Below are 14,029 nucleotides of genomic sequence, written 5' to 3'. Positions count from 1 at the left end.
GCTGGTAGATAATGACGTATTTCATTATACATGCAATCTATCTACTGTCCCTTTTTGCCGAAAGATACTGTATAATTGGCGGAGGAGTTACGCTTACCATGTCAGCAGCAAGGAAAAGATTAGATTTTGCATAATAGGTTCAAACTGAAAATTTCTTGGCAGAGAAAGAAACAGGGATCATGAGGGGCAAGCAGGCAGAGGAGACACAAATTTTATTATATTACTAATCTTACTAATTATATTTTACTAATTTACTAATCATTAACAATATACTAATTTTATTTAGTTATATGTTTCAAATACACAGTCTTCCATGCCAATTGAATGCATCTATTCTTTATATTCTACGGTAGAACAAAATTCCGGGTTTTCAAATTAGGACTGTCAAATTAACATTGTTTAAGTCAATTTTACATTAGTTACATATGTCATTAATTGTGATTCATTTGAATCATCACTCAGTAATTCATGTATTTTTTTATACATATTTTATTCATGTATTTACACAAAATATGTATATTTTGATTATTTTCTAAATCTAGCCCTGAAGTCTAGATAGAGCATGATGCCCTCATGTCTAGAACCACAGAGGAAACTCTATCAAGATGCACATTGTTTTATCGGAAAGCAAATGGTCAAATGCCATCTGGCCAGCCAGAGCAAAGTAATTAGTTAGAGACAGCAGATCAATAACTTCACAGACGCATGAATGCATTCCTTCCACACACTGGATATAAACAAGCCTCACCACCTTGAAATTATTGACATACGAGGAAAAACGGTGAATAAAGAATGACAACATTTTTATTTTGGGGTAAACTGTCCCTTTAATTATTCCTGAAACAGGAGACTAATATAAATCTGAAGGTTCCTGAGATTAAATCTGGAGGATCCATCAGATTATTAAAATATATAATGATGCTTACTTTCCTTATTTTATCAGTCACATGAAAAACAATGTCGCATGTGACGCACCAAAAAACATACTTAAATTCAAAGGCACCTCAATGGATAATTTACCTTTAAAGTCATATTAAATTGTTATTAACTGGAAGCATTTGCCACCCAGTGCACATAGTTGACTTTGACCTCGCAAATGCCTAAAGCTACACTATATCTGCCATCTCATTTCAGTCTAATCCGGAGTGAAGAGCTTGTCAAATCACGTCACGTTGTTGGGATGTGGGAATGGAGAGCCACTAAGGATGATGCAATGGGCATTGTCACTTCTTCAACGCAAACGTTTAGGATGCAGGGAGCTTCAGCAGGGCACAATCAGCGAGTGCACACAACAACATCAGAACATCAGGGTGTCAGGAAGAAATGAGGAAAGAAAAGGAACAGAAAAAGAATGAAAGAATGACTTTAAAATAAAGGACCACAAGGGTAAGAAAACAGAGAGGGAACAAGACTCTAATAAAGGAAGTAGAGATTTTAATAGAATAATTTGTCTTTTTATGTCTCTGCCGGTTACACGGAAATTAATAGACATATCACATATTTATCAGTGTACAGATGGTTAAAAACTGAAAAGTTAAAAGATGAAAGTAGTTTCTGACTACACTGTATAAGTGCTTCTGGATCAGCGTTGTTTACATCTCCCAGAATGTCTTTGAAATAAGTCATTATATAGACATCATAGATCTGCAAATCTACAAATGCCTCATGCGCTGTCTGTAATGGTCTCCTACAACAGTGAGATGGTCAAAGATACAAGCACTGGGGGCCCATTATGGGTACTGCGAGATCTGTGAGATGGAGACGCCTTCATATTGGTGCAACCAGAGCACTTAAACCTTGGGAAAACCCATGAGAGATACCATTGCTGCTGATTGAACTCTGCTGCTGAAGTGTTCTGGTCACTGCCAAACAATAGAAAGGTAGAATTGGGGCCTAAGTGGCAGTGGTCACATGACAGTGTGGCCCTGAGGAGTTACTCCTTACTCAGCATACTGTCCATGTTACCCCTGACAGAATAAAATGTTTTTATGCTTACCCTTGGGTTGATCTGAACTGTTGCCTTGTGTATATGTCTTGCACCCTTATTCAAGCATGTGAGCAAGAAGATTACAGGAAAGTGTTTTGTTAGTCTCTTAACTGAGTATTGGGAATACTCTTTCTCTCAGTCCCTCTTCAAGTAAAACACACATTATGAGACTTGAGATCGGTAACCTTTTATGTTTTAGATATGCGGCCTCAGCTCGCAGTTTGTGCCCATCATGATTCATGTCCAGGCACTCATTATATGTGTGTACTGTCTTGAGAGGTGAGACGACAGCAAAGGAAACGATGAGATGGCAAAGGACCACAAAAGGAGGAGGCATAGGAATAAAGGAGCTAATAAATATATTCAAACACTGTCTTATATATTTTCTCAAGAATTTCTTCGAATTGTAAAAGCTATTTCTCTTTACTGTATGTTATTAGTAGATGCTATGTTGTAAAAACATATCTAGTGGCTATGTTCATCAGATTAAACTTTGGGAAAGTCATGGAGGATAAAACCTGATGAGTGGGTTTGTACACGTAAAAACGTAAAACGTATAAAAAACGGTAGCTGGGGCACTAGAACCAAACGTAAAATAACATTAACGTATAATAAGATGTTCTTTTTCACCAACATGTACATTTTTAGCCTATTTCTAAAATATTGTTAGTGTTTTTCTGAAAATTTTATGTTTTTCAGGAAATGGAAAAAACGTTGAGCCTATCCAATTATTGCTTACTGATTTGTCAAGGTTGACAATAGCTTTTTAATACTTTTAATTGGTTGGATATTTGCAAAACCCAGTGATAAACATAAAGTGTGACTAATATAAATGATTTATGGCAAAAAATACAAAATCACAGAATATGGAGATACAAGGTTTCAGAAGGACAACAGCGAAATATAACCATAATATGGCGTAAAATTATATTTTACATTTACAATTACATTACGTTTTTTGCTATTGGTTTCTGTTTTAAAAACTGAACAGAAAAAAATGTATGGGCAAAAAATTTCATATTTAAAAATGTTCATATCTAAGATGTCTTAAAAAGTGGGTTGGCACTGTTGTGTCCTACTCAGACATGTATACTATGATTAGACATTAGAACTTGCAACGTTGTAAGTCTTGTAAAGTTAGCGTGCTGACAAGCTTTACACACACACACACAGCCCTAACAACTCCAGATCCTCAGGATTTATGTGAAAGAAGAACAAAGCTAATCTATGCACCAAAGGAGAACAGGGGACTCAGCGAAAGAAGCGAAGGGGGTAGCTCTATTTCACTCAAACAAATAGGCCCAGATCAGTACAACTGGCTTTAACATGGTAATTACCCTAATACTAATTCCCCCGATCTAATCTAAATCCACTTGCATTTATACTTCACCAAACCCTGATTCAGCAACATCACACTGTGATGTATAGGCACAGATCGGTGATTAACATAAATATGCTATGGCACACTGTGAACTGGCAATTAAACTCAGCTCGAGTAAATCCGCTAATCTTTATAAATTCATGATTCATTAATGCAATATGTCTTATTCATCATAATTTAGTAATAGTGTGATTTAGCTAATGCAATACCCAACTACACAATGCACCATACTGTAGCAGTGTGAGATAAATCCGCAGAAAGAACGCAGGGCCAACTCCCCATCTGCTGCTGTGTGTACAGAAAGCAGCATTACACAGGCTCAGACAGCGCAGAACAACCCAACGGTAAACGGACAGCTAGCATCAGCACTGCAACACTACTACAGTTAGAAAAATATCAACATTGATCCAATTTAAACCGATCTGTGCTATTAAAGTAATCTAAAATCATCCTCCCAAATCATACTTGTGTAAATGATCTTTAGTCAACCTTCCAATTAAATCTTTAAAGGCTCTGCAAACTCTGTCATTTTTGTTTATGTTGTGCTGACCCATATAACACTGAGATCACGTCCTATCCAAACAAGATATTTAAGGCAACAAATCATTCTACGGAACGCTCAAAAACGCTTTTAAAAAAGCGCAGAGGGCTTAAGACACGCATTAAAGATGTGATGCAATAACAAAATAACAGATATGGCCATGCCAATGTGCTACTAAAGAGCAGCGCTGCATGTAGTTGAAATTATATCAACTTGGCATGTTGAACTCCCCATGAAATCAGAATTATTTGAATAAAATATGTTTTTGGCTTTTAGAATGTGTTAGACTTAGGATCACTGGGGAAGGTACCGTGAAGATAATAGCAAGTGACTAGCCAGCCATAAGCAAAGACTGGTTGCTGTGGTTTGTTTCTGATTGAATGTAGCAGGTTAGAGAGAGAAGTTTCAGGAAATGTTTTCAAAGATCCGAAGTCTTATCGAGACATGATGCAGATGTTATTACAGACAGAAAGCCTGCAAGAATGGAAAATTGCAATACAGTATATCAAATTATGTGATGCCGCCATATGATAGCTTTCAATGTATCTGCAGTGCTTCTGAGTAGCACTTATGGTTCCTGACATGCCTTGATTGGTGTGAATGTAATAAGCGTCTAGTCTAATGTTGTTTTAAGTGTATTCCCTGCTGAAAAGACCACCATCTATATCCATGCTCATTCAGACTGGTTTGGTGCAGGTCTAGCTTAGACACAACATCAATAAAGCAGGAAAATCTGGTTGTACTTACAGCCCACCATCATCATGGCCACAGAGAAGATCTTTTCCCCATCTGTAGTTGGAGCAATGTTTCCAAACCCAATAGTGGTGAGACTTGTCATGGTGAAATAGAGAGAAGATATGTAGAGCGTGTGTTTACTGGGGCCACCCTCCCATTGGCCAGAACCACTGGCATTGTACCGGTATGGCATGCCAATGCTGATGGCTAACTGGTAAAGCCAGCTGTCCGTCTTGATGCTGTTGGTGGCCTCGTCGATGACCTCATAATCACCAATGCTGTACCAGATGCAGGCCAGCCAATGCGCCACCAGACCAAACACACAGACCAGTAAAACTAACACAGCAGCACCGTATTCCAGATAATGGTCCAGTTTGCGTGCCACTCGACCCAGACGAAGCAAACGCACCACTTTCAGGGAGCTGAACAGGCTGCTTAGACCCTGGTGAAGAAAATGATAGTAAGAGATTGTTAAAATTTGACCTATTGGTTCATACATGTCTTTTAGGCCAAGCATATTGGCTACTCATAAAATGCTCTTGAAAGGCATACTGTAGTTAAGACTGTATTGTGACTTCAAAACTCAATATCAAGGCATGAAGACCCCATGAAGCTATGTTCCCAACATGAATAATTCCAGGTGGATCTGTGTCATATAGCTCCATAGACCTGTTCCCTCAGGCCACTTTGATCTGACACCTTTCATGTCAAAGAAGGAAGAAAAGATGGGAGGTTCCCTGTGGTTCCTTGGCTGCACAATTAAGATGAATCCAACAGTAGATCTCCTTAATGAAGAAGATTCCTTCTATTTCTTTGCAAAAGAACAATTCTTTGTTTGGTTGTACAGTATGTTGTCATGTTTGGATAATTAAAGAGTGGGATAAATATAATATTTAGTTGGCTCTGAAAGCAAACAACAGTAGAAGTTGCTTTTACACAGGTTCACCAAGACGTGCCCTGATATCGCTTAAAACGAAAGCTTAAATATTGCTTGTCAACTTGAGCCCAATGCAGATTATAGGTCTATAACAAATGTGTGAGTGAGATTGTTTAGAGGTTTCTTAACATACACAAATAGAGCACAGAATATACACACTTCTTTACGGCATGGTTTGAGGGGGCGGATCTGTGAAGTTCTATAGAATTAATTTAAATAGTAAAGTGTGTTAAATACAGCTGAGAGTACTACGCCCTTACAGGGCATTTAAAGGTCTGGAATTTATAGCGGCCACCAATGGTGAGTTTGAAAATTGCAACCAATCTCTCAGTCCAAACACGACGATGGCCACCAAAGTACAAAAAGATGTCGTCGGCTGAGACACTGTGTCTTCTCATTAGAAAGACTGTAGAAAGAGCTATGTCTTATTGATTACATAAAATAAAGGGTCTGTGGATTTTAAGTAAAAAGACTGATAAAAGTCAGACCTGCATTAATATTTAAGACTTTCCAGCAGAGACGCGCTAGGACCCGCAGTACTCAGGCTTTTAGCGGAGATACTCATAGATATCTATGGAGATACGTTCCAGCAGAGAGACGTTGGAGAGAAAGATGGTCTAAAAATCATCCCAGAGGAGGTTGCTTTGATTTGGATCAGTATAAGAGTAACATTGTTTTTTCTGTTTGTGAGAACCAAGATAAGTTGTTGTTGTTGTAATCTTAGCTGTGTAACGGAGCAATTTTGAGCATCATTGTTTATCTGGAACCAGTGTGCTGCTTGTACATGCTTGTGTCGTCATCGCTTATTTTATTAATTTGCATTATTACTTGCGTGGTCTAACCTATGATAAAGCGAAGCATTTTGTGCTTACATTGCAATGCACGTTTGAGGGCAGAGCTAGCTAACAGTAAATAGTAACCCCGTTAAAGGTGTTTGATCTGACAGCAAGATAGCAGTTAGGAGTAAGTTAGTAGACGCTTTTCCCCCTTTGAAAAGTCAGGGACAACCGGCCTATGTAGAGGGAGAGGAAACGTGCTTTGTAGAATTGTTTGTCCGTTTAGGGCTACAGTACAAAACATGGTGGCGAAATTCAATGTCGGCCTGCTCTGTGTGTTGATGGAAATAGCTTATTCTAAGGTAATACAAACATAACGGTTCATAACGTAAGGTCTTTTTTACGCCTCTGAAGAAACAGTTTTGTATATTAAATTGCATTTCTGTCAATAGATCCTCCTAAAAATCCCACGTCGTTCCTTTAATATCACGCCAGCAATGTTTGATTTACTAGAAATGCTTGTTTTATAATTTGATATGCAATTTTGACCATGAGCACTGGTCTGCACTTCTATTGGCAGTCGTCAAAGCACATCACTGCTGATTTGCATAACCTTTTACTCATGTAGTAGCCAGTAGCCAGCTTTGTTTCTGTGAAAAGCTTTCAGTGTGAACATAATTTCATTGGTAGCTAAAATCCTTTTGGATCCACTAAATTTACAGTATATCCACCACTTATCCAAAAAAATACTGATAAATTCAGATAAATTAAATGAAAATACTAGCATCATTTACTCACCCTCATGTCATTCCAAACATGTATAGTTTTCTGTATAACCTGTAAAGGTCATTTTAAATAATATTACCATCGACCCCTAATGCATTGCATGGACACAAAACCACTAAGACATTTCTCAAAATATTTTCTTTCCTATACAGGTTTTGAACGACAAGAGAGCGAGTAAATTATGACACCATTTTTATTTTGTGTGGCCTATTTCTACTGTTTAGGTTCAAGATCAGTACGTGGTAAACATGGTTAAACAAGTACATGTAAAACAGGACTGTAAAATAAAGTGCAACTCGCATTTATCTGTTTCTGTTTGAAAACCCCTGACTAATGCAACTTCTTTGTATCACCCCCCCCCCCCCCCCAAATGTTTCATAGCCAAGAAAAACAAAAAAGAATACAAGGTTCTTTTTGAGCTTCCGGGGGACAGCTTGAAAACCAAATGGAACGACGCGTTCTGTTCACACACTTGATGGAATTCACTTTGTAAGCAGGGCAGAGTGAAAATGGGGGACTGAAATGTAAGTATACCTAATTGTTGCATCCTCAACTGCTTTGGAAGCAGACTGTCAGACCGGAGCTGTTTATAAATAGTGACCGTGATACCTCACAGGTTTAATTAGCATGTCCTCCACCGCCGATTTCTGCCGTTTTGTTCCAGCTGTCATGTAATCAAAAAGCTAATTTCTCCAACATGCTTTGTGTTCCTGAAAGGAGCAATTTTCCCTAGTCACCGACATGGAGGAAGCAAGGTAAAAATAGATGTGTTCATTCGGCGTTATTGCATGAAAACATGATGCTCTTATTACGCCAGCGAAGAGCTGATGCTAATTTTGTGCACGCGCAACTCTCCAGGCAGCGCGGCTGCTAATGGATACTTTTCCAAGCATTTTATCATTTTAGGGGCCTAATTTGCATGAGTGCTTATTTAGCATTTTGCAAACCCTTATGTTGTTTGTGAGTAAGGGGTGGCTTGGCAATATCAATGGGTAGCGATTACATTTCCCTGACTATCTCATGTAAACATTAGAAGGTTATGTGTGCTCATCAATGTTCAGTTAGATGTGACAACCCCAGTGTTGAGTCATGAGATAATGGAAGACAAATATTAATTGCTTTTCATGAAAAACCCTACAAGTATTTTCGTGTCAGGGCACAGGGAACCTTGTGCTGTCTGATCGACTCGCATCTAAAATCACTTTAGATAAACAAACACACTAAGGGGTGCAGCATTCCATGCAACATTAGCATAAATGAGAGAGCCATCAGGGCATGTTTTCAACACTGAATAGGGGAGAGGTTAACTGAACTGCAAATAAAAAAGGGGCCGAGAGGCCATAAACAACCGCAGGGAAAAGGGCCACTTCGGGCCAGGGCCAGTTAGAAAGCGAGTTAACTCACAGGCAACACTGAGTCCTCTGCACGTGTGCCGTTTCGTGGAGAGTGGGCCGCAGATGGCAAGTGGCCCACTGCAGAAGAGTCTGCGATGGGATCCTAAATCAGAAAGACAAAAGCAGACGATTCACATCAAAACATCTTACAAGCTGCACTTGCGCATACATATAATAATCCCTGTGCTGGACATTAGCATAGACCTGTTCACAGAAATAACATCAAGGGCCAGATATACTAACAACTTGTGGCAGCGCAAATGCCTTTTTTGGCCTAAAAAAAGCTACTGTCTGTATTTACTAAAGACGCACAGTGAAAATTTGTGCTGAAAAGGCTTGGCTATACGCATTTGTAAGAGCATACGCAAACTTTATGGGAGGAGAGTTTTTAAATGAATCACACAAGGCGATTTATGAAGGTTTGAACTTGTTATTGTACTGGTATTTTACGGCTATATTTAAAGCCCCAAAAAAGCACGTCTTAAACCTGGATGAGCTTTAACGGCACCCGAATCCGTTTTAAAAAACAAATCACACATCTGGAGAGATGGGGATCTGTGGCACATGTTTGCATTACGTTATTAGTAGATGAATGAGCAAAACCTCCTCAAGAAGCTTATTCTGCTTTTAGGCATAGGCCTACAGCTTCTGTATCGTTTTTGGTTGCTTTTTGGACCATTAATAGTGTGCGTTACAGACACACCTGTGAACACTGCCGTTTTTAGCGGCATCTGTTCTAGTAAACCCAGAGAACGCAGGCGACCGAGTGATCGCAAGATGCAAGCAAACAGACGGGACTCCCCTTGAAGGGCGACTGCAAATGAACGCAAGGGACACGTAGGTCTCCCAGATTCTGTAACCCAAATGTTGACAGGTGTGGTTAAAAACAGGTAAACAGCGATTGCACTTTATTTAACCTGAAAAGAGGATTCATTCATTCAGTGCAGGGGAGAGTCACAGCGTGATCATTCCCCTCACAAGTGCACAGATTAAAAAAAGACTGTACGGTGCCTGGTGAAAATGAGGTTTTAAACGTTTACATTTTAGATAGCGTAGATATTTTCATCATCAATAATTGATCTCATCTGCCCGCGACCCATCCGCAATTAATCACAATGTTAATTTTATATCAACTGATCCTCCAATCCCGCGGATTATCAACATCACTACCCTGCGCTAATCTGTGCAACGTTTAGTCAATTTCGTTGGTCATCATGGGAATGAGGAAATTTCACTCCCTTCTGCGCTTTTTTGCCCTGTTTAGTAAATCTGGCCCTAAATTTCAACACAACATGCTATAATTTAAAAGAAAGTTGTCTATTAAAATAAAGAAAATGTTTTACTCACAATCCATTATTTTAGCTGGCCCCTTCTGTGTGGGCAAATTACTTACTTCAAACTACGCAAATTTTTTATTTAATATTCCCACTTAGATGAACTGTTCATAAAATGGTCAAAATACACATAAATCACAGCTATTACAGTCACTATGGTCTTCTAACAGTACACTATTATCTCTGGAATCATCCAATAAACAGAGCATATTATGTTAATCTGTATGCTGCTGTTATACACCATACCCAAACTGCACACACTTGGGCTTAACTTTTCTCTTTTTTACTTATCTTCTGGTGGATATAGCAAAGTTTATAGAATAAAGTCATTATTCACAAAAAATCTAATTTACACATCTATATATTGAAACATAGCACTAATCGATAGGTTTTGAGACATGGGAGAACCAATGGCGTTTGCTTTCACTGTTTTCAAACCTCGTATGACAACACATTCTCACTCTTTGACAATCGTCACTTTTTAACGTTCGGGTAACCTTTTGGCAAAATTTTTAGACGAACAGGGTAATCCCTTTCTTTAAAATAAAAATGTTTTAACACAAGTCAAGTGACCAGAATAAGCAATAGACTTCCGCATATGGCTTACTGGGCATTCATAGACAATCTGGATCCAGCATACGAAAGCTGCATGTCCATTATTTTATAGCTGCCTTGGATTTAACACAAACTCTACAGCATTTTAACATGTGCTGCCTTATTCTTTCATGTTGGTAACAAGAATTGGAGTTAATTAATTTGCCCTTTTTACAATGTACAGTAAGTAGTGTTTAATAGATCACCTGTGGTGCCATCTTTAAATAGAACTTAGTGGCGGTCTAACACATTGCCACTAGCTCTAACACCTGTCAGTTCAACACGTGTCGTATTGCAGATGTTATTCAGGTTTGGGAGAGAAACAATTCACTGGTGGCCAACTGAGAAAGCAGGCTATGACATTTCAACAACGGGTGTCCCGGTGGCAAGTAGCATTAATAAAAATTGGTACTGTGAATATACTGTATATAGTAGAGGTTTGTGCTTAAAAAACAGGAAAACATGGAATGCTTGACTCAGCTTTTCTTCTGTCCTGCGTGTAAACGCTCTTATGACTCTGACTCTCTGGTGATGTGATTTGTATCAATCTAATCTTTTGTTCCACTTTCAAAAACCCTGTTCCAATTTCACTTTCCTTTTTCACAGTGAGCACTTTGTCTTCCATTTTCATAAATGTAATAATTCTCTTGATCTTCATTCCTTTTAAGTGGTGTTTGTTTCAATGGTGCCCATTCAAACATTTTCTAATGCATATCGAACGTTCCTTTTTTCAGTTTAATGGAAGCTGATATTAGAAATGATTTAACTTCTGGTCTGCGTTTGGTTATTGGTCCAGCTAGTGGCTATTTCATTTTTTTATTTAATTCATCCTATTAACTATTAATTGCATTAGATTCAATTAAAACATTGCTGAAACATCTTCTAAAGATAAGACACGGACAGACAAATGTTTATTTTCTTTTAAACTTGTGTACTCTATTTCTTTTCGCTCCACTAATGTCTAATTGCTATGTTAAAACAAAATGTTTACATTACATTTTTTCATTTGGCAGACGCTTTTATCCAAGGCGACTTATAAACATATAAACATTTTGTCAACACGCTAAACAGTAACTTTAGTTTACACGGCCATGCTACTATGAGGATTCAAGCTGGAGTAAGCAAGGGAGAGAATGAATAACGAGATTTTTCTTTTTTAGACAAAAGACATAAACAGTTATTGGTAAGTCAAAAAAATGAGGAACAGGTATGTTTTGAAAGACTGTTTTTTGAAAGAAAAATGTTGCTGGTATCATCAGAGAAAAAACATTAAAACACACAGAATAGATGCTAAAACAAACTAAGATTCTCTTTTGTTAATCTGAGACTAAGCTAAACTCCGTACATGCATTTTCAACATGTTCCTCTCTCAACCAGATATTACGCACATCCAGGCTGATACAGATGAGCTCTCAAAACCACAGAACGTTAAAGCTTTATTGAGATACAGGAACACCGCAGATTTGGGGCTTTATTGTCTCCCAATAAGTCAAAAAATTAATGCGTTCTAACCACAGCACGATGACAGCCGTTGCCAGGGCACCCGTGAACTGATGGGCACGGGTAAGAAACCGAAAAGGCTTTACATTGGATAAATATCTCATACTATATATATGCATACAGAGATTACTACTGTAAAGAAGCTTAAAGGCTAATTTTATTTATCTCAGAATGTTAAAAGCAGCCCTACAAAACCTGAAGTCACAAAGTCAAGTGTTCCCATTTAAAGTTATTGGGGATTAGCACTTTCTCTCAGCTTTTCATATTAGCTGCACCGTTGCCTTAAGACAAATAAAACTAAATGAAATATGAAAACGGTGAGTAAAAGCTCCCGCTGATCCTTCTGGGAGAACTCCAAGTACACAGAAGCAGAAAAAAGCTTTAAGAAGTCTGGCAGCGCTTTAAACTCAAAACACAGGTGTAAGAGATTATCTGAACACCGGCACACTGTAATTTCTTTTAGGAGCACTTTGAATTCAAGTGGAGGATCTCTAAGCAGCCACTTCGTAAAAGAAAACATTCTCTCGTTTGGCAAATGCTGCCCCCGGTGGCCACAATATACAACAGCAGCTCCACGCAATGCCAGTCATCAGAGGGTCTCTTGTCCTTCAGCTCAAAGAAAAGCCTCTGCTTTAAACATAGATCTACACAGACGACTGCAATTCCACCAGCCCACTTATCATCAAACTGTCTAGCTGGGTCGGAATCATTTACGCTACTGCCCAGCACCGTGCAAAGCAACTGATTCGGAAAGTGATGGCAATAATGGATATAGTTTTCAGGTCACAGTTACAGCCAGTGGATCTGATTCAGTAATGGAGGGGGCTGGGTGAGAGTTGATGGGTCTAAATTTCTCTTTTTCTAGCGAGGAAAATAAAGCGTTGCAGATACACACAAAGTCGAGCACACACACGAAAGATAAAGAATGCAAGCCGCATTTCGGTCCTCATAGAAATCTATGCTGGAGAAGTCCTGTACGATTCAGAGATGAATAATCACCTTTAGCAACATGGAGGAGGATTCATTATAATGCAAAGGCTGGGCATAGAAAATTTAATTGGAATACTGCATAAACATAACTTCAGTGGTAATAAAAGCAAAGAAGAAGGTTTATTAAATTTAGCTTTTTCATCTGGGTCTTTTGAGATCAATCAGATGTGTTACATCTGATCGAATGGATTGTGAAACAATTACCACTCAAAAGAGTTTTACTGTTGAATGAAAAACATAATGTGGAAAGTAAATGAGATCAGGAGGAAACATTGCAATTTTACTTTAATTATACTTTCACAAGTATATAGTGTCTCCCTTTCCCCAGCATTTTATTTGCTATGTCTCTGAGCAATGTTGTTCTTACCTCATCCACGTTTTCAAAGGCGTTGATGATGTCATAGGGCAGGCAAGAAAGCAGGTCTATGACAAACCAGGTCTTCAAGTAGTTCATACGTATGAGCTTTGGGTCCGATATAACCTCCCCTCCAGGACCCACAAAAGTGGTATGAAAGTTCAACACAATATCAACAAGGAAGATGACGTCCACCACGCTGTCCAGAACCAACCACACCAGGTTGTTTTGTTTGGTCTTAAAGGAGACATTGTAGGGAACCATGATGGCCGTGTAGAAGGTGAGGATGAGAATGACCCAGTCCCACGTGGTCTTAAAGGTGCAGTAGTGCAGGATGATGTGAGGTGGAGTTTTAGGAGCCTCTTGCTTGTATTGAGGAAGAATGTCGGAGCCCAGCTGAAGAGCCTTTGAAACAGAAATAGTTCAAGAGGTTGAAAGCTTTAATCTCAACAAAAAATTATTTTGAATATTCATATAAATTAATAAAATTGCATGGGTTTTATTTAATTTTTTGTGAAAGACTGGTTGCAATTTATTTGAAAGTTTCTAAGAAATGTAGAGTGTTCATATCAAAATGGGGGATCCCCCCATCCGAGGGTTGTCCCCCTCCCCAAAATCATTACAAATCGCTGTCCATTGTGAAAAATATATTTATGTATACCTAATATAACTAAGTGTAAGTAGGAAAAACAATACAAACGCAAAAAATGCGTTTTAAG

The 14,029-nt window shown here is 38.5% G+C and overlaps 1 protein-coding gene across 1 annotated transcript in view; it reads right to left on the bottom strand.

Moving 5' to 3' along the window:
• kcnh5a (potassium voltage-gated channel, subfamily H (eag-related), member 5a) overlaps positions 1–14,029 on the bottom strand; it is a gene marked incomplete at both ends in the record, with an annotated part of 75,238 nt that overhangs the window by 39,580 nt on the left and 21,629 nt on the right. The window contains 3 exons of the mRNA XM_079475511.1: positions 4,657–5,086; positions 8,548–8,640; positions 13,323–13,715. Coding sequence (XP_079331637.1) covers positions 4,657–5,086; positions 8,548–8,640; positions 13,323–13,715 — 916 coding nt within the window. The remainder of the gene's footprint in view (positions 1–4,656; positions 5,087–8,547; positions 8,641–13,322; positions 13,716–14,029) is intronic.

The sequence above is a fragment of the Barbatula barbatula genome (genome assembly GCF_947034865.1).
Source record: "Barbatula barbatula genome assembly, chromosome: 15".
Taxonomy (NCBI): Eukaryota; Metazoa; Chordata; class Actinopteri; order Cypriniformes; family Nemacheilidae; genus Barbatula; species Barbatula barbatula.
The sequence above is the reverse complement of the archived record's forward strand: the minus strand, read 5'-3'. Positions and strand labels throughout refer to the sequence as shown.